Source organism: Staurois parvus, unplaced genomic scaffold (genome assembly GCF_062004578.1).
Source record: "Staurois parvus isolate SC_StPar_1 unplaced genomic scaffold, SC_StPar_1.0 ptg001328l, whole genome shotgun sequence".
In the NCBI taxonomy this organism is placed as follows: Eukaryota; Metazoa; Chordata; class Amphibia; order Anura; family Ranidae; genus Staurois; species Staurois parvus.
Window position 1 is genome coordinate 2,856,169 of NW_028319124.1, and position 21,859 is coordinate 2,878,027.

A 21,859-nucleotide genomic window follows, 5' to 3' on the forward strand; every position below is an offset into this window, starting at 1 on the left:
AATCCAGGACTTTTTTGAAGCAATCAACTGAGCTGGCCAGAACCAATTTCTTGGATTTATGTGTGAATAGCTCCTTTACCCTCTTTTACTTGTACATCAGCCCACATTGATGGCTCCTGTGCAGCTCACAGAGCAAACACCCCGGAACCCGGCAATCTGTGTGTCGCCCAATCACAGCACTCACATAGTAAACAATGTAAAGTGAAAGTAAAGAATGCTTCTCTTTGCTCTCAGTGTGAGCAGAGAGAAGCGATCCTGCAGTGTGTGAATGTACATCTGCATTTCAGGCTGCTTGTACACTAACAGGCTGCTGTTCCAGCCACTCCAATGTCCCTGATCACTGCCCCAGTACATACATAATGAAACATGCAGCCAACCCCTGTCACCTGTCCCAGTGTGCACAAAAACACCCTCATACACCATACCAATGTCCTGATCACCGCCATACCCGAAACCAACACCCTGATCACTGCCATACCCCAAGCCAGAACCCTGATCACCGCCATACCCCAAACCAACACCCTGATCACTGCCATACCCCAAGCCAGAACCCTGATCACCGCCATACCCGAAACCAACACCCTGATCACCACCATACCCCAAACCAGAACCCTGATCACCGCCATACCCGAAACCAACACCCTGATCACCACCATACCCCAAACCAACACCCTGATCACTGCCATACCCCAAGCCAGAACCCTGATCACTGCCATACCCCAAGCCAACACCCTGATCACTGCCATACCCCAAAACAACACCCTGATCACCCCATACCAGCAACCTGATCACCACCATACTCCATACCAGCATCTTGATCACCGCCATGCCCCGTACCAGCATCTTGATCACCACCATACCCCATACCAGCATCTTGATCCCCCCATACAGTTGCAAGAAAAAGTATGTGAACCCCTTGGGATTACGTGGAGTTTTGCATGAATTGGGCATAAAATGTGCTCTGAACGTCATCTAAGTCACAACAATAGAAGAACACAGTCTGCTGAACATAATACTACACAAACATTAGATGTTGCCATGGTTTAATTGCAGATAACATGTAAACATTCACAGTGCAGGGAGGATAAAGTATGTGAACCTTTGGAATTAATAACTGGTTGACCCTCCTTTGGCAGCAATAACCTCAACCAAACGTTTCCTGTAGTTGCAGATCAGACCTGCACAACGATCTGGAGTCATTTTGGACCACTCCTCTTCACAAAACTGTTTCAGTGTAGCAATATTCTTGGGATGTCTGGTGTGAATCGCTCTCTTAAGGTCATGCCACAGCATTTCAATCGGGTTGAGGTCGGGACTCTGACTGGGCCACTCCAGAAGGCGTATTCTGTGCTGTTGCAACCATTGTTTTGTTGAATGACTTGTATGCTTTGGGTCATTGTCCTGTTGCATCACCCATCCTCTGCGGAGCTTCAGTTGGTGGACAGATGGTCGTACGTTTTCCTGCAAAATGTCTTGAAAAACTCTGGAATTCATTTTCCCATCAATGACAACAATCCGTCCAGGCCCTGAGGCAGCAAAGCAGCCCCAAACCATGCTGCTCCCTCCGCCATGTTTTACAGTGGGGATGAGGTTTTGATGTTGGTGTGCTGGGCCTTTTTTTCTCCACACATAGTGTTGTGTGTTCTTCCCAAACAACTCAATCTTGGTTTCATCTGTCCACAGTATATTTTGCCAGTAGTGCTGTGGAACATCCAGGTGCTCTTTTGCAAACTTCAAACGTGCTGCAATATTCTTTTTGGACAGCAATGGCTTCCTCCGTGGTGTCCTCCCATGTACTCCATTCTTGTTTAATGTTTTCCTTATTGTAGATGTGTCAACAAAAATGTTAGCATGTGCCAGAGATTTCTGTAGGTCTTTAGCTGACACTCTGGGATTCTTCTTTACCTCATGCAGCATTCTGCGCTGTGCTCTTGCAGTCATTTTTACAGGAGGACCCCGCCTAGGGAGAGTAGCAACAGTGCTAAACTTTCTCCATTTGTAGACAGTCTGTCTTACCGTGGACACATGAACATCAAGGCTTTTGGAGATACTTTTGTAACCCTTTCCAGCTTCATGCAAGTCCACAATTCTTGATCGTAGGTCTTCTGAGAGCTCTTTTCTGCGAGGCATGGTTCACATCAGACAGTGCTTCTTGAAACCAGTAAACCCAAAACAGGTGTGTGTTTTTTAAGGGCAGGACAGCTGTCAGCAACACATCCAATATCATCACACTGATTGGAGTCAAGGTTGGCTCACTCCTGGCTCCAATTAGCTCTGGGAGAAGTCATTAAGCTAGGGCCTCACATACTTTTTCCTCCCTGCACTGTGAATGTTTACATGTTATGTGCAATTAAACCATGGCAACATCTAATGTTTGTGTAGTATTATGTTCAGCAGACTGTGTTCTTCTATTGTTGTGACTTAGATGACGTTCAGAGCACATTTTATGCCCAATTCATGCAAAACTCCACGTAATCCCAAGGGGTTCACATACTTTTTCTTGCAACTGTACACCATACCAGCATCCTGATCACCACCATACTCCATACCAGCGTCCTGATCACCCCCATACCAGCGTGTTGATCACCACCATACCCCATACCAGAGTTCTGATCACTGCCATACACCATACCAGTATTCTAATCACCGCCATACCCTATACCAGCATCCTGATCACCACCATACTCCATACCAGCATCTTGATCACCGCCATGCCCCGTACCAGCATCTTGATCACCACCATACCCCATACCAGCATCTTGATCCCCCCATACTCCATAACAGCGTCCTGATCACCCCCATACCAGCGTGTTGATCACCACCATACCCCATACTAGAGTTCTGATCACTGCCATACACCATACCAGTATTCTAATCACCGCCATACCCTATACCAGCATCCTGATAACCACCATACCCCATACCAGCATCCTGATCACCGCCATGCCCCGTACCAGCATCTTGATCCCCCCATACACCATACCAGCATCCTGATCACCACCATACTCCATACCAGCGTCCTGATCACCCCCATACCAGCGTGTTGATCACCATCATACACCATACCAGAGTTCTGATCACTGCCATACACCATACCAGTATTCTAATCACCGCCATACCCTATACCAGCATCCTGATCACCACCATACCCCATACCAGCATCCTCATCACCACCATACCAGCGTCCTGATCACCACCATACCCCATACCAGCGTTCTGATCACCCCCATACCAGCATCCTCATCACCATCATACCAGCGTCCTGATCACCACCATACCCCATACCAGCGTTCTGATCACCGCCATACCAGCATCCTGATCACCACCATACCAGCGTCCTGATCACCACCATACCCCATACCAGCATTCTGGTCACTGCCATACCAGAATCCTGATCACCCCCATACGAGCACCCTGATCCTTGCCATACCCCATGCTAATGTCCTGATCACCACCATACCAGCGTCCTGATCACTGCCATACGCCATACCTGCATACGGCATTTTAGGGTCTCAACTGATCAATTGTTAAATATACTGTATATCCCATAGTTAATAGACTCTATAGCTTTCACACAGACTAAATAATATACAATGTTTTGGGCTATTTTGTACCCCATAAATGTAGCAGAATACACTTTGGCCTAAATTTATGAAAAAAAATTATCTATTTGCAAAATTTTATAACAAAAACTAAGCAAAAAATATTTTTTTTTCAGAATGTTTGGTATTTTTTCATTTATATAGCAAAAAAAAACCCAGTGGTGATGAAATACCACCAAAAGAAAGCTCTATGTGTCTCAAACAAAGGATAAAAAGTTCATATGGGTACAGTGTTGCATGACTAATGAGTAATTGTCACTCAAAGTGTGATAGTGCTGTAAACTGAAAATTGGCCAGGACTGGAAGGGGGTGTGAGTGTCCGGACTTGAAGTGGTTAATGTGTTCAACTTAGGCTGGCCATACATTATACTTTTTTTTTGCACTCAACCCGCAAAATGTGCTGATTTACACTCGGTGCTGATGGGGGAATCCTTTGTCTGCAGTGCTATTGTGTTTTGTCAGTAGGGAGCCTTTTACTCTGGCAAAATACAATGACTGCATTGATACATTGTTGCGGCTATATCTAGCGGCACTGATCATTCAGGAAAAACCCAACAGATTGGTTGTACACTAATAGATCGACTTGCGTACAAACAGCTTGCCCATACATGGATCACATTTTGGCCAGTCCTTGCTGAGCCAGCCCAATTTTGATCCATATATGGCTGGCTTTAGTCACAATAATAGACCAGCACAATCTGCTTACACTAATAGACAGGACTTTTTTTCTCAGGGAAAATGTACTTCTCATTTCTGAGTCACCCCTTGTCTCCATGCCCTAACCACCTCCAACCACGGTCCCTTGGTTCCACTCTCTACCCAATTCCAAGTATTGCCTCTTTTAGAGAATACAGAACCAAGTATCATTTTGGGGTACTAAGTAACTTGTATAGAATTTGTTACAGATACCAAAAAGAGCAGTAAAATAGTTCTGCTGCAGCCCAACAACGTAACACCCCACCCCCAGCAACAATACATCCCCCCAGCAATAATAGGTTCCCCCAACAAAATCTTCCCCAAGCAGCAATAGATTCTCCCCAACAACAATAGACCCCAGCCAGCATCAATAGACACTCCAGCAGCCAGCAACAACAGACCACTCCCTCAACAGTCGATTCCCCCCAGCAACAACTGACCTTCTCAGCAACAATAGACCCCCCCTCCCCCAGGGACAATAGATCCCCAGCAGCCAGCATCAATAGACCCTCCAGCACTACCCAGTACCCCTTGCCACTACATACATTCAGTGCTGGAAGTGGCCAATAGAAGGAGCTAGATTCTCCGAGCATGTAGCCTGACTGTCCCACGTCTGTGATCTTCCTCCCCACTGACCCTCTGCCTCTTCATGTGATGTCAGATCCTGCGAGTGTGTTCCAGGCTGGTTACTAGGTTCCTTCCTGCACAAACGCTGCTGGATCGGCTCTGCAATACAACCACTCTGTAGGATTGATAACTTACATCTCCATCAGCCCAGCTGCTATTGCACTAACCACCGGTGGAGCCTGAAGGACGTTTTGAAGAACGGTCATCTCTCATTTACACAGATGAGCTTATTTTATTACTTCCTTTGTGAGTGTTTTTAATCCTTTGCTATTAAATACAGTGTTATTACTACACTCAGATGGGTGCCTCCTGTCTCTTTTCTTCTGTCCTTGCATACAGAGCTGGCTTGCTCCGAGGATGGTTGCCGTCTTTTTGTGCTAAAAAGATTCCAGGCAGATCGCCTGAGAGGCTCTTATAAGGACGCATTGTACACCAATGCACTTATATACCCTGTTGTAAAGTATTTATATACCATTTTGCCATTATCATCTATTACTTCATATTTTTTATCCTTTTTCACCATTACACTACTTTACTCCTGTGCACCAGAATTACTCGTTCTTCACTTTCATCATTCACTGCATGTGCCGCTAGTAATATGGAGCTTCAAAGAGGGCAAGTTGTTGGTGCCCACTTAGCTGGTGCTTCTGTGACTGAAGTTGCCAATTTTTTTGCCATGTCATGAGGTACAGTAGCAAAGGTTATGACGTCATATACATTTTTTTGGAAAATGTCGTCTGATAATCATAAGCACTGTTGATAAGGTCAACTGACCGAAAGAGACAAAAGAACGTGCGCAGGATTGTGATTCAGAATAAGAAAACAACTGCTGCAAGATTGACTGTGGAGCTCAATCTCAGTTTTCCAAAGCCAGTGTCCTCAAAAACAGAGAGAACTCCATAAGCAAAACATTCACAGGCGAGTTGCAGTTGACAAACCACTAGTGACCCATATTAATGCTCAGAAGAGGAGAGAGTGGTGCAACACCCATAACTCATGGACTATCGATCAATGGAAAGCTGTAATATGGTCCAATGAATTCAGCTAAACACTGATCCAAACCACTGGACGTGTTTATGTGTGGCGAACACTGTCCCAAACTTGTGACTAGGACTAGGACTGTCTTGTGCCAACGGTAAAGCATGGTGGTGGTGCAATCATGGTTTGGGCAGCCATATCTTGGTATTCTGCAAGTCCCATCATCATTTCGAAAGACAGAGTCACTGCCGGTGACTATGTACAAATTTTGGTTTGACGAGCATGCAGACAAAGTCTCACACCATCTCTTGGCGCAGGACATCAGTATCATAGAGCCACTATTGTTAATTTTGGAGAACAACGTTCGGGCTCGTTTTCTGCCTTTAGCATCTCTGCGAGAACTGGAAGACTTTTTGCATAAAGAGTAGTATCAAATTCCATTATCCACCATCCAGGACTTATATTTGTCAATTCCCAAGAGAATTCAGGCCATCTTGGATGCCAAAGGCAGTCCAATGCCATATTAGGTAACGATTTTGTTCTTTTACCTGGTGTTTCCATAATTTTATCAACAAGTTCATCAATATTTCTTGTAAATCTGTGCTTAAACAGTACTCTTTTATTCATGCCTCAGCAACCTAAGCTAGCCATACATGGATCGAAATTTGGCTGGTTTACCAGGAACCAGACGAATTTCGATCCATGTATGGGCGTTCCTGTTAATGAGTAGCCAGTCTATTATAGACTTCTCACGAATGGGACTGCTGGACAATTGCAGATAGATCAGCATGACTGACCTCTACAGACAGACCACTGATTTCACATAAGTCCTCATGCACACTGGACGTTTTTACAGCGGCTGTGTTTGGCTTTTGACATTTTTTTCTACAGCCAGTAACCCCCCCAGCATGTTATCCTATATGTCCATGCAAACACAGACTGTAACCAATGTTTTTTTTGGCAGGGACGTTTTCTTGGCTGGAAAAAAAACCCAGGACTAGTGGGTTTCTAGAGGAGTTTTTAGCTGTACAAATGCTCTAACGCTGAAAAATTTGGCTAAACATGGTAAAATGGGGGTAAATCGTGGCAAACCAGTGTTTTTGGACTTTTTTTTAATAAGATTTTTTTTTCATTTTTGGGGAAAAAAAACTCGAAAAAAATGCTGAAACCTGCAAACGTGAAAAAACGCAAAAAAACGCCAAAAACGTTGAAAAACTCACGTTTTTAACTTGACTTTACACAGCTAAAGTTACTAGCTTTATTAAATTGCCCAGTGTGCATGGAGCCTAACAAGCAAGGCTGCTTCTCTGCAACATGCTGACAGGGAACATTTTTTTTTGTGGGTCTGAAGAGTCTTGTATGAATTTTGAAGGGGCCTATGCTTTCTATTCCTTCCCATTTGTTACATTCACCTGTCAATCAGGACTTTCCCACAGACAGCTTAATGCAGGCCATAGACGGGGAGAAAAACGGACGATTTTTCTTTTAAAAAACAAAAAATCAGTCGTTCAAGCGGCCGACGTTACCACCAATGGTAAAAAAAATCGGCCGATTTTCATCCAGTCTACAGCTGGCAAAAAGTGTCCCTGCAGAGAGCTCTGCTATTTCTTTGACAGTTCTTTGACAGTTCCTTGACATTTACAGAGGTTGCAACAATGTATCTATTTGTATCCATTTAGGATACAGATGTTTTTATTCAGAAACAAATAGATACAATGTTGCAACCGCTGTAAATGTCAAGGAACTGTCAAAGAAATAGCAGAGCTCTCTGCAGGGACACTTTTTGCCGGACTGGAATTCCTCTTATTTTTCATCCTTCTTCTCCTTCTTCATCATCATCCTCTTCTTCTTCTTCATCATCATCCTCTTCTTCTTCTTCTACTTCATCATCATCATCCTCTTCTTCTTCTTCTACTTCTTCATCATCATCCTCTTCTTCTACTTCTTCTTCATCATCATCCTCTTCTTCTTTTTCTTCATCATCATCCTCTTCTTCTTCTACTTCTTCATCATCATCCTCTTCTTCATCTTCTTCTACTTCTTCATCATCATCCTCTTCTTCTTCTTCTACTTCTTCATCATCATCCTCTTCTTCTTCTTCATCATCATCCTCTTCTTCTTTTTCTTCATCATCATCATCCTCTTCTTCTTCTTCGTCATCATCCTCTTCTTCTTCTACTTCTTCATCATCATCCTCTTCTTCATCTTCTTCTACTTCTTCATCATCATCCTCTTCTTCTTTTTCTACTTCATCATCATCATCCTCTTCTTCTTCTTTTTCTTCTTCATCATCATCATCATCCTCTTCTTCTTCTTCTTCTTCGTCATCATCCTCTTCTTCTTCTTCTACTTCTTCATCATCATCCTCTTCTTCATCTTCTTCTACTTCTTCATCATCATCCTCTTCTTCTTCTACTTCATCATCATCCTCTTCTTCTTCTTTTTCTTTATCATCATCATCATCCTCTTCTTCTTTTTCTTCATCATCATCATCCTCTTCTTCTTCATCATCATCATCATCCTCTTCTTCTTCTTCATCATCATCATCTTCATCCTCTTCTTCTTCCTCTTCTTTTTCTTCTTTTTGTCTTCCTCTTGCAGGTCACTGCTCATGCGCAGATTTTTTATCGGTAAAAAATTGGCCGATTTGCCCATTATTACCGCGAAAATCGGTCGATCGGCAAAATCGGCCGATTTTTTTTCCAACTTTACCGATTAAAAAAAACGGCCAAAATACCGAAAAACGGCCGAACAAATAGCCCACTAACGATCCGAAAATCGGCCGATTTTATTTTCGGCCGAAAAATCGGCCGATTTTCGACCCATCTATGGCCTGCATAATAGGCCGGGCAGGCTACCTCACTGGATATTAGGACGCTGGCTCCCTACAAATCAGGAGCATTGAGCAGGAAGCTGTTACTTAACCCGGAGCTCATCCCTACTAGCAAACATTCCACTGTACTCATAATAGTAAAGAACCTTAAGAATGTTCACTAGTAGTCTGAATCAGGGGCAGACTGACCATGTGGGCACTGCCCGAGGGCCCAGGGTCAGTAGGGGGCCCCATGAGATGCCCCTGGTACCTTTCATAGGCTTTTTTGAGTGTGGTTTGAGTGTGGGTGAGGACACAAGGGCCCCATGATCCCCTATTGCCCGGGGGCCCCATGAGTTGTCAGTCTGCCCCTGGTCTGAATTTACTATTCTCATTCACTGTGTTGTTTTTAAGTGTGTTAAGCGCAAGGAGTAGAAAATGTTAGAGATTCTGTATATAGCCCTACAGAACAGCCAGTGCACAGTACACATACAGTGAGGAACAGAAGTATTTGAACACCCTGCGATTTTGCAAGTTCTCCCACTTAGAAATCATGGAGGGGTCTGAAATTCACATTGTAGGTGCATTCCCACTCTGAGAGACAGAATAAAAAAAAAAATTCAGGAAATCACATTGTATGATTTTTAAAGAATTTATTTGTCTTGCACTGCTGAACATAAGTATTTGAACACCTGAGAAAATCAGTGTTAATATTTGGTACAGAAGACTTTGTTTTCAATTACAGAGGTCAAACGTTTCCTGTAGTTCTTGACCAGGTTTGCACACACTGCAACAGGGATTTTGGCCCACTCCTCCACACAGATCTCCTCTAGATCTGTCAGGTTTTGGGGCTGTCGCTGAGCAACACGGAGTTTCAGCTCCCTCCAAAGATGTTCTATTGGATTTAGGTCTGGAGGCTGGCTAGGCCACTCCAGAACCTTGATATGCTTCTTACGGAGCCACTCCTTGGTTATCCTGGCTGTGTGCTTCGGGTCGTTGTCATGTTGGAAGACCCAGCCACGACCCATCTTCAATGCTCTGACTGAGGGAAGGAGGTTGTTGCTTAAAATCTCACAATAAATGGCCCCATTCATCCTCTCCCTAATATAGTGCAGTCGTCCTGTCCCCTTCACAGAAAAGCACCCCCAAAGCATGATGTTACCACCCCCATGCTTCACAGTAGGGATGGTGTTCTTGGGATGCAACTCATCCTTCTTTTTCCTCCAAACACGACGAGTGAAGTTTAGACCAAAAAGTTCTACTTTGGTCTCATCTGACCACATGGCTTTCTCCCATGCCTCCTCTGGATCATCCAGATGGTCATTGGCAAACTTCAGACGTGCCTGGACATGTGATGACTTGAGCAGGGGAACCTTCCATGCAATGCATGATTTGAAACCATGACGGCTTAGTGTTCTACCGACAGTGACCTTTGAAACTGTGGTCCCAGCTCTCTTCATGTTATTGACCAGCTCCTCCCTTGTAGTTCTGGGCTGATTCCTCACCTTTCTTATCATCAGTGATACCCCACGAGGTGAGATCTTGCATGGAGCCCCAGTCCGAGGGAGACTGACAGTCGTTTTTAGCCTCTTCCATTTTCTAACAATTGCTCCAACAGTTGATCTATTTTCACCAAGCTGCTTGGCAATTGCCCCGTAGCCCTTTCCAGCCTTGTGGAGGTCCACAATTTTGTCTCTGGTGTCTTTTGACAGCTCTTTGGTCTTGCCCATGGTAGTAGTTGGCATCTGACTGACTGTGGGGTGGACAGGTGTCTTTAAAGAGCTCAGACAGGTGCTACTAAGTTAGATTAATGAGTGGAGTAGAGGTGGACTTTTTAAAGGCACAGTAACAGGTCTTTGAGAGCCAGAATTCTTGCTGTTTCTTAGGTGTTCAAAAACTTATGGTCAGCAGTGCAAGGCAAATAAATTCTTTAAAAATCATACAATGTAATTTCCTGAATTTTTTTTTTAAATTCTGTCTCTCAGAGTGGGAATGCACCTACAATGTGAATTTCAGACCCCTCCATGATTTCTAAGTGGGAGAACTTGCAAAATCGCAGGGTGTTCAAATACTTCTGTTCCTCACTGTATATATACAGTATATACTGTATGTTGAAATGCTTTTTTTATATATTACAAAATATATGAAAAATATTTATATATTTTTTAAATATATTCTTCTGATTTTTTTATCATATAAAAAGTCATTTTAACATGTATTTTTACATATATTTGTAAATGCATTCCAAAAATGTAGATTTGTATTTTTAAAGACATACAGTATTTTAAAATGTATTTTTAAAAATATTTTTTATATATTTTATAATAAAAACGTATTTCAACATACATTATATATATTGAAATATATTGAATATGGCGAAAATTGTATTATTTCAAATATATTTCAATATATCTGGGAAGAATATTTTTAAAATATATTTCAAATATGGGAGATCCTTGTGTAACAAAAGTTTCTTGTACAATAAAAGTTGGAGGAGCAAGCCCTGAACCACAAATTTGGTGAGTGAACTGTAGCCTTAAGGGGTTAGTTCACCTTACCAAAAAACTGCCAATGCAGGTAAGGGATATCTGTGGATTTAAACAAACTGTAGAACCCTGACTAAAGTTAAATAACACCCTTGCTAGGTGTAGGCCATTTGTGTACCTCCTGAAGCCCGACTGCAATACTTCCAGGATGTTGCTAGGACATTGCTAAGTGAGGCCTAGTCATTACTGTTCACCTCCACCATCACAGGAGTGAGCTCTCAAATGCTAAGCTCAGAGCTACTGCATCACGGGAGAGAAGCATGTGAGAGGGTCTGAATTGGAGAAAAAGCTCACTCCTCTGATGGCGGAGGTGGGCAGTAACAACTAGTCCTCTCTTAGCAACATTTTGGGAGTATTCCAGTCAGGCTTCAAGAGGTATATAAATGGACTTCACCAATAGCAAGGCCATTATTCAACTTTAGTCAGAGCTGCACGATTTGTTTATATCTACACATGCCCCTTATCTGCACAGGAAAAAAAACCCCCAAATAGTTCTGCGCTGGGGAACATTAAATTAACCTCTTGGCGCCAGTCGACCGCAAATGTGCGGCCTCCCGGCGTCTGGGCCAAGACGCCGAGCGGCCGCACATTTGCATTCTATTGAAAAAAAATGTGCTGAGAGCATGCGCCCTGTGCACTCCCAGCACACATGTCCGATACTCACGGAAAGGTCCCGATCTCCTTTTTCGATCGGAACATTTCCCGATCATGTGACCGCCGTGATGGCGGTCACATGACCCTAAACCCCGCCCCACCTTCCGGCTTCTGAAACCCTTAAAGGGCCGTGAGGGGTTAAGATAAAGCAGCCAACACACAATTTTAAGTTTTTTGATAAAGGTGAACTAACCCTTTTATGCTCAACCCTGGAGGCTGATCTTGTTGTCTGTAATTGCTAGCATTGTTTTCACTGTACTTTTGACATTCTGACATTACAAAAGTCAAGAAGTTGCATGAAAGATATTGGATAAATACAGCTTAACCTGTTCCATGAAAACCCCTTTAATTCTGTCTACCTTCCTCACAGGATGCATTTCGCACCCGAAGTCGTGCTGGCAGTTGTGTGTCCAATAATGAAGCAGTGCTTGCAGAAAAAGCAGAGGCAGGTAAGACGTTGGAATCTTCAGCAAAGCGAAGAATTGTAAGTTTCAGATTTACGATGTTCAGGAAGTGGAGGCAGAGACTTACCAGTTACTATTTGTGTGGCCAGAAAGCCAGTACCTACACCGTGGTCTGGCCAATTGAGAGTTAACACAGCAAAGTGGAATCAACCAACCACTTCCTTCCTGCAGGAAGTGGCCAATTTGAAAACTCTTTCATCAGCACTAATGAAACCTGCCTAGAGTTGCTAAGCATTGTTCTTTAGAAACGTGCTCACATATGGCAACACAAGGAGACAGTTTACAGCCACAGTTTGTAACTGGATGACCATGATACATTGTAGTTACACAAATAGAATGTTCTAGGGTGGGGTCAACCTTGCTGGCCCATAGAAGAAGCTGTAAAAACTGTTGGTGCTATATAAATGCTGTATAATAAGAATTAGGCGGCTTGTGTAGTGTGCTGTGGAAAATTCTAGGTGTGGCAAAATTGTTCTAACAGTGGGAGGGGCATAACATTTAAAGTGATTGTAAACCTCAGACATGAAATATGGACAAAGTATATCCCTCCACAATGTGTACTTGACTCAATTAAGAGCACTAAGTGTACCTTCTGTCTGCAGCTTCAGCAAGTTTTCCTAACACCAAGAGAAAAATGGTGACAGGGGAGGGACCTCCAGTGGATTGACAGCCTCAGCTCTGTTCCTGTGAGTTTTGTGAAGAGGGGGAGTTGTGTCTCTTCCCTCCAATCAGCTCTCAGAACTTCCCTCACTGAGCTCTGCAATGTGTCATTTCAGCTCTCTGCCCCCTTTTTTCTGAGCTCTCAGACAAACTTTATACAGTCAGGTCCATAAATATTGGGACATTGACACATTTCTAACATTTTTTTATACACCACCACAATGGATTTGAAATGAAACAAACAAGATGTGCTTTAACTGCAGACTGTCAGCTTTAATTTGAGGGTATTTACATCCAAATCAGGTGAACGGTGTAGGAATTACAACAGTTTGCATATGTGCCTCCCACTTGTTAAGGGACCAAAAGTAATGGGACAATTGGCTTCTCAGCTGTTCCATGGCCAGGTGTGTGTTATTCCTTCATTATCCCAATTACAATGAGCAGATAAAAGGTCCAGAGTTCATTTCAAGTGTGCTATTTGCATTTGGAATCTGTTACTGTCAACTCTAAAGATGAGATCCAAAGAGCTGTCACTATCAGTGATGCAAGCCATCATTAGGCTGAAAAAACAAAACAAACCCATCAGAGAGATAGCAAAAACATTAGGCGTGGCCAAAACAACTGTTTGGAACATTCTTAAAAAGAAGGAATGCACCAGTGAGCTCAGCAACACCAAAAGACCCGGAAGACCACGGAAAACAACTGTGGTGGATGACCGAAGAATTCTTTCCTTGGTGAAGAAAACACCCTTCACAACAGTTGGCCAGATCAAGAACACTCTCCAGGAGGTAGGTGTATGTGTGTCAAAGTCAACAATCAAGAGAAGACTTCACCAGAGTGAATACAGAGGGTTCACCACAAGATGGAAACCATTGGTGAGCTTCAAAAACAGGAAGGCCAGATTAGAGTTTGCCAAACGACATCTAAAAAAGCCTTCACAGTTCTGGAACAAAATCCTATGGACAGATGAGACCAAGATCAACTTGTACCAGAGTGATGGGAAGAGAAGAGTATGGAGAAGGAAAGGAACTGCTTATGATCATAAGCATACCACCTCATCAGTGAAGCATGGTGGTGGTAGTGTCATGGCGTGGGCATGTATGGCTGCCAATGGAACTGGTTATCTTGAATTTATTGATGATGTGACTGCTGACAAAAGCAGCAGGATGAATTCTGAAGTGTTTCCGGCAATATTATCTGCTCATATTCAGCCAAATGCTTCAGAACTCATTGGACGCCGCTTCACAGTGCAGATGGACAATGACCCAAAGCAGACTGCAAAAGCAACCAAAGAGTTTTTTAAGGGAAAGAAGTGGAATGTTATGCAATGGCCAAGTCAATCACCTGACCTGAATCCGATTGAGCATGCATTTCACTTGCTGAAGACAAAACTGAAGGGAAAATGCCCCAAGAACAAGCAGGAACTGAAGACAGTTGCAGTAGACGCCTGGCAGAGCATCACCAGGGATGAAACCCAGCGTCTGGTGATGTCTATGCGTTCCAGACTTCAGGCTGTAATTGACTGCAAAGGATTTGCAACCAAGTATTAAAAAGTGAAAGTTTGATTTATGATTATTATGCTGTCCCATTACTTTTGGTCCCTTAACAAGTGGGAGGCACATATGCAAACTGTTGTAATTCCTACAACGTTCACCTGATTTGGATGTAAATACTCTCAAATTAAATCTGACAGTCTGCAGTTAAAGCACATCTTGTTCGTTTCATTTCAATTCCATTGTGGTGGTGTATAGAGCCAAAAATTTTAGAATTGTGTCGATGTCCCAATATTTATGGACCTGACTGTAAATGTTGGACTTTGAATGGATGTAGAGAAAACTGCAGATAGTCAGGTACAGCTTAAGTAGGAGGATTTGTTTCACATCTGTGTATCACCTGAAGCCAGTCACTTCACTGAGTATACTGTATGTAAGGGTTTACAACCACTTTAAGTTTACTCTTTGTACCATACACAGTAAAGGTAGATTTAGATGTGCATCTAAATCTCCCTTTCCACTGAAGCATGATCTGCATTTGGATCGTGCTTCAGAGGCTACTGACAGGTGGTGCGGAACAGATGTGACACCTCACCTTCTGTTTTAACCCAATTTTGCCGACAAACACACTGCAACTGCGTGCATTGCACATGGTTGAGGGGCGTTTGCGGCACTTCCCCATTTGCCTGAGTAAGTCCATCGCGACATGTTGGGTAGACTTTGACATGGGTGGGAAGTATTGCGATTGTAGCATATTTGCAGTGGCTCAACTGTGCATTTTTGCTGCCCCCCCAACCGCACATCTAAATGAAGCCTAACATATGCCACGATCCTTCTACCCACAAAATATGCTTTAACAACTGTGCCACAGGCCGGGGGCTAACATACATGCACAAATCTTTGTAAAAAATGAAACTCTTCCATGTTTTTCTGCAAACAGCCTACCTTGAAGAAGAACTTCATTATATATCCAGTGACTCCTAGCAGCCAGAAACAGTTGTACAATGTAATACAAAGAGTTTCTAAGCCACCTCCTTCCTGCTTGCATACATGCCCCACCCCACCATATACTCAGAATGCATTGTACACTGGCATTGCCAGCTGGGTTTGGGAACATGGATTGGCAGATGGCGGGACTAGTAGACATGGCTGCTGCAGTGAATGAGGATAGGCAGGAGACTGAACTGGTAGGCACAAATATAAAGAGGATCCTCCTGCGCTTAAATGGAGCTCTGACCCTAAAAGCTGCTAACACTAACCTTATACCCAATAAGTAAATAAACAAAAATAACACACAGTGTAGCGCTAAATAATAATATAAATTAAATAAATGCAAAGAAACAAAAACAGTAAAGTGATCAGCATGAAATGGGTGCACCACACTCAATCCCCCTTAAAATCCACACTTGAGGGATCCAAATGAATAATAAGTGCAACACCTGAATTCCCTCTATGGGAACATATCTAGTGCAAACAGTGCTATGTGTCATACATCACACAACAAAATTGGGAATAGCACTAAAAATACTCAAATACATAAGCATACAAATATATATCCATATAATCATAAAATAAAGTCCCAAAACAACAACATATATAATGTTGTTCCAACTTCACTCTCATGCAAGTGATAACGTATAGGTGATCAATGCGTGACAATCCTTCAGTGGCCAAAATGCCCCCTCACCTCCTTACATAGACCCCCAAAGGGCCAGCTCACTTAAAGGATCACACCGATCCTAATAAGGACAGACTCCTCTCAGGCTCCCCTCAGTGATGGTATGTACTCCTCACTCCAAGCCTCCACGCAGCTGCCAGAAAACCTCTCAAAGGATCATAATAAAACGAAAAAACGTCCATAGTACACAGGGAGGCACTTCCGGTAACACGGTGACGTCACTTTTCGGCGTGGCGGCCATATTGGAACACCTTTTGTAGATACCCATGCAGTACACCTTTAGCATGAGGTAGTAAAGCGGATTTGGAAGGGAGAATAATGTGAGTGGGCATTTCTTATGTTATATGCACATTTAATAAAACAGGTTGCACTATGGAAGTTTTTTTGTTTTACTATGATCCTGTGAGAGGTTTGCTGGCAGCTGTGTGGAGACTTGGAGTGAGGAGCGCATACCATCACTGAGGAGAGCCTGAGAGGAGTCTGTCCTTATTAGGATCGGTGTGATCCTTTAAGCGAGCTGGCCCTTTTGGGGGTCTATGTAAGGAGGTGAGGGGGCATTTTGGCCACTGAAGGATTGTCACGCATTGATCACCTATACATTATCACTTGCATGAGAGTGAAGTTGGAACACCATTATATATGTTGTTGTTTTGGGACTTTATTTTATGATTATATGGATATATATTTGTATGCTTATGTATTTGAGTATTTTTAGTGCTATTCCCAATTCTGTTGTGTGATGTATGACACATAGCACTGTTTGCACTAGATGTGTTCCCATAGAGGGAATTCACATGTTGCACTTATTAATCATTTGGATCCCTCAAGTGTGGATTTTAAGGAGGATTAAGTGTGGTGCACCCATTTCATGCTGATCACTTTACTGTTTTTGTTTCTTTGCATTTATTTAATTTCTATTATTATTTAGCGCTACACTGTGTGTTATTTGTGAACTGGTAGGCAGCACTCCTGCTGTTACTGCCAGTCCTAAAGAATGCATTTTTGCTGCTTGGGGCTTTCTAGTCTGTGCCTCTGCAGACCCCCATATTCACCCTTACCTATACCCTAGGAGGTAGATGAAAATCATTATGCATGAATATATTGTGCTAAACCTTTCTGCTTACATACAAAATAGTTATACAACAAATCTGCTATTCTTTTGATTGCAGATCCTAACGGTGATGGAAATGCAGAGTTTGATTCAAAGAATCAGTTTAATAATGTGAAGGTAATGTTTAAAAATATATCTATACTAAATATATTAATTTTTATCCTTTATTAGAAAATAATATCAAATATATCTATGTTCGCCAAGCCTGCAAAAGCCATGACTGCTTTGTATGACAGGTATTAGGATTCAGAGAAGGGAGTTCTATGCAATAGGAATAATGTGCACACAGAATACAACCAGGCCTGTTATTGGAGGTCATTTAAAAAATCAGCAACAATTACGTATGTGAAGTAAAAGGTTACTACATTACTGTGATGTATTAACTTTTTAGTTCACATATGTAATTGTTGCTGATGTTTACTATTACATCAGGTCCACTCAACCAACTCACTGTTGGAGTGGATTTCAGTTTATTTGCTTGTCACCTGATGCAGGCCCAGCATTTAATCAAAAATGTCATCATCCAGATGGTGTGTCCAAAAAAAATTGTAATTTACAATTTATTTTTTTTGGATACACCATCTGGATGATGACATTTTTGATTAAATGTTGGGCCTGTATCAGGTGACAAGCAAATAAACTGAAATCCACTCCACCAGTGAGCTGGTTGAGTGGACCTGATGTAATAGTAAACTGGTACAATATGGTCCAATGGCCCCTATACGAGTATACTCAGGAGAAGGGTGCCATCTTACCCAGCTTGTCATGTTTTACTGATTCAGTAGATAAAGGTCCATGTAGAGCTGGAGATTAGATTGTGATCAGAAGGTCCAACAAGTGAGCACTTTTTTTATATATAAACCTAATTTACAGTAGGAAAGAGGAAATATTGCAGTCTATCTAAATATGCATAGATTGGATAGCCAATATTTTGGACTGCAAGCTATCGTGAGCGGGCCCTCCTATCCCTCCTGTGAATGTACTATCTCCCTTCATTTTGTAAACTGTTGGCACTGTATGAATCCTGTATGGTAATAGACAGGGGGCATATACAAATGCTTCAAACAGCCCACCAACATACACAATATGACATTGTTTCTGGAAACCTGGCCATCACACCTACAATTTATGGCTAAAAGTACAGTATATGGATACAACTCCAAATAAATGAGCTTAGGTGTTTTCAAAAAAGGGTATTGTTAATGCTGTATCATGCAAAGACTTTTTGGACAATTGTGTACCTCCAACCTTGTAACAATTTATAGAAGGACCTTTTCTTCCAACTCCATGAAGACGTGGTTTTAAGAGCTTGGTATGATGAAAGTCAAGTGGCACACAAACAGCCCGGACCTTAACCCTATTGAACACCTGTGGGATGAATCCATAATAATGGCCTTGGTTTGGAATGGGATGTCCAACAAGCTCTATAGAGATGTCCTATTAGCTTATATAGGTGTAATGGTCATGTGTCCACAAACCTTTTGTCATCTGGTATTTATATCCAGAAGGCTTTCTTTCCAGCTTCAGGCAACTGTTCAGGTGTAATCACTGCACACTGATTTACTAAATAATTCTGTAAGCAGGCCTTAGAGCTAACCAAGCCATAAAAAGTACATTGAAAGCAGGTGTCATAACCAATTCAAACCATTGTCAGACAATCTAGATGTGCAGTACCAAGACCTTCTGTTCACCGAAAGCTATTATTAGCACATAAAGAGATTTCAAACCTGTGGTGGCTTGTGTACACTATACTGAAAAGATTAAACAGCCTTAGGTTGGTTTGTGGAAACTGATGTAACATTGTATAAGTTGAAACCTGCAAGAAAAATGAAACTCCTCATAAGCAAGCACTGATAAATCAGAACATCTTGGACTATTGGTGTATATTAAGATTTACGTAGGTATGACTAAATACTCAACAGCATAGCTCCCAACTGTCCCTCATTTGGAAGTATTATCCCTCTTTTGAGACCAAATCCTTCCGTCCCTTGTGCAGTCTCAGTTGTCCCTCTTTTTGGTCTGATGTGTACATCTCTATACAAAATTTACTATTTTACTACCAAAAGTGTTATGCCATACTAAAACTTTTTGTAACAAAAGTTTAAATTGAAGTGCCACACCACTGTTAAGATTGCCAGATACAACTTTATTCCATTAAAGATCAGGGGTATAATTTGAGAAGTAGCCAATGCATTTCGGGGGTCCAAGTGCTCCCTTCATCAGCTTGACTGGCAATAAAGTGAACAGACCAGGAGTGAAGTGGACCTACAATGGTATTTATTCCAGTGTGAACTAAAAGCAACCCCTTTGTGTTGTGTTGTAGTAGTCATTTACTTTTTTACTATGTTTTGAAAGGGGTTGATTTTGAAAAGGAAAAAGAAGCAGAACAAGAAAAAGACAAGTTCTTCACCACTTCAACCAGATGACAGGTAATCAGTAAACATTATAACATTAAACATGGGGGCCTATATTTCTAACTTACCAACAGCAGAGATATCGGTTTTGGATATAGTTGTCTGCATTTTAAACTAGCTTCTGTGTTTACTACAATACATTCTATCTAAATGTAATAACAGAAATGTATACCTGTTCGTCTTTGACAGAAATCCAGTGTTTTGCAACTTCCTGTGCACTTCACTGAAATCTCAGACAATGTTATTTGCCTTGCTAGTTCTCATATAAGAACTCCAAATCTCCCTAACCTCAATGTTATGGAAATAAGGAGAGAAGGAGGTGTTTATAGCCTAAATCAGAAAAGTAGCCTAGGATTACAGGGTGAATTTATCGAAACTGCCTGCTGACACCACCAACTGTGGAAGGGAGTGCCACATCTTTACCACTATAATAGTAACAAACCCCTTACACAGTTTACATTTTCTGCCATTTTTATAAAGTCACCATTTAAATATTTGTATATTGTGATCATTTCCCCTCTTATGCATCTCTTCTCCAGGGAGAATACGTTTACTTTTGTAGTCCTCCATCCCCCTTTCTAGTTTTGTTGCCTATCTCGGTATTTTCTTCAGTTCCAGCACATCCTTCCTGAAGATTGGTGACAAAAACTGGACGACATACTCAAGATGTGGCTGAACCAGAGTAAAGTGTTAGAGGTTCTCCCCATAACAAATAACTTGTATTCATATTTTTAGCTCCCAAGGGCATTTCATTTTGCAATATTAAACCTCATCTGCCATAAAGCTGCCCACCTCTTTGTTTTAACTAGGTCTTCTTGTACATATGCTATATCCTGTTGTGAAGTTATTGCCCTTCTTAGTGTATCATCAGCAAACACTGAGATTGAATGATTTATTCCAACCTCTATATAGCTTACAAACAAGTAAACAGAATTGGTCCCAGGACAGAGCCCTGGGGCACCCTGCTTACAACTCTAGACCTTATGCCATTAATTACCACCCTCTGGATGCATTCCTGCAGCCAGTTTCTATCCAGGTGCATACCATATTACATTAAGCATTTGTGAAGTACTGTTTGTGAAATCCAGATACACTATGTCAAAAAAATGTTTGCCTATTCACCAAGTGCCCCCTCCTCCTTTAATAGAAGTTTTAATATAGCTTCCATCAGTGAAAAGCCCTCTATGAATGGAAAAGGTGGACCTTTCACTTATCCACCCGTCATTCTTTCTTAGCGCACTTTTCATTGATGGAAGCAATTTTGCAGCTTCTATGAATGAATGAGGAGGATAGAAAGTTTGGGCATAGCCGGCGCTCTTCCTGCTTCTGCCTTACCCAGGAAAACACATATACCACAAGATAGTTTGTTGGATGGTGAAAGGTCTTGATATGCAACTATATAGCCTCTGTCCTCCTTAAAGCGGAGTTCCAGCCGTTTTTGTGTTTATTAAAAGTCAGCAGCTACAAAAACTGTAGTTGCTGACTTTTAATAAACACACACTTACCTAGCCCGGAGTCCAGCGATTTTTCTCACCTGGGCAGTCCCTTCTCCCCTTATCTCCTCCATAGTGCCAGCATGTCAACTGTGGGCACCAGGCTGTGACAACTTGCAGCTTCCCAGCCTGTTGTCCACTGCGCATGCGCAAGTTGCGCTGTGCCTCCTAATTGGTCCGGCAGTCTCCTGAGCCGGAAGTGAGAGCAGGTACCTGTCAAAAGCAGGTATCCACTCCCCACTCCCCTCAAAAGGTGCCAAATGTGGCAGTGGAGGGGGAGGAGGCAAATAAGTGGAGCTCCCACTTTTGAGTGGAACTCCACTTTAAGGATCATACACTATCTACTGTATTTATCTATTGTGGGGCAATAGAAGATCCCTAATAGGGCTGATAGACTAGTGTAATTTCTTTTAAATTGAAGGGGTAATCCCTGACACTCCTCCAAGTGTTGCGATCCACCTGTTACTGTCATTTAGGATCTTGAAGTTATCTGATGTGACTACAACAAAGGATATATATATTCTCATAATATGGTGGGAAAGCTAATGTTTTACTGTGTAACAAGTGTTTTTTTAATATCAATACATTGTGGATCTGTAAATAGGCCATGCGATGCACTACTGCACTATAC

The 21,859-nt window shown here is 42.2% G+C and overlaps 1 protein-coding gene across 1 annotated transcript in view; it reads left to right on the plus strand.

The window, feature by feature from the left end:
* RASAL3 (RAS protein activator like 3) overlaps nt 1–21,859 on the plus strand; it is an 81,026-nt gene that overhangs the window by 29,059 nt on the left and 30,108 nt on the right. The window contains exons 3-5 of the mRNA XM_089661255.1: nt 12,286–12,364; nt 17,380–17,438; nt 19,677–19,750. Coding sequence (XP_089517381.1) covers nt 12,286–12,364; nt 17,380–17,438; nt 19,677–19,750 — 212 coding nt within the window. The remainder of the gene's footprint in view (nt 1–12,285; nt 12,365–17,379; nt 17,439–19,676; nt 19,751–21,859) is intronic.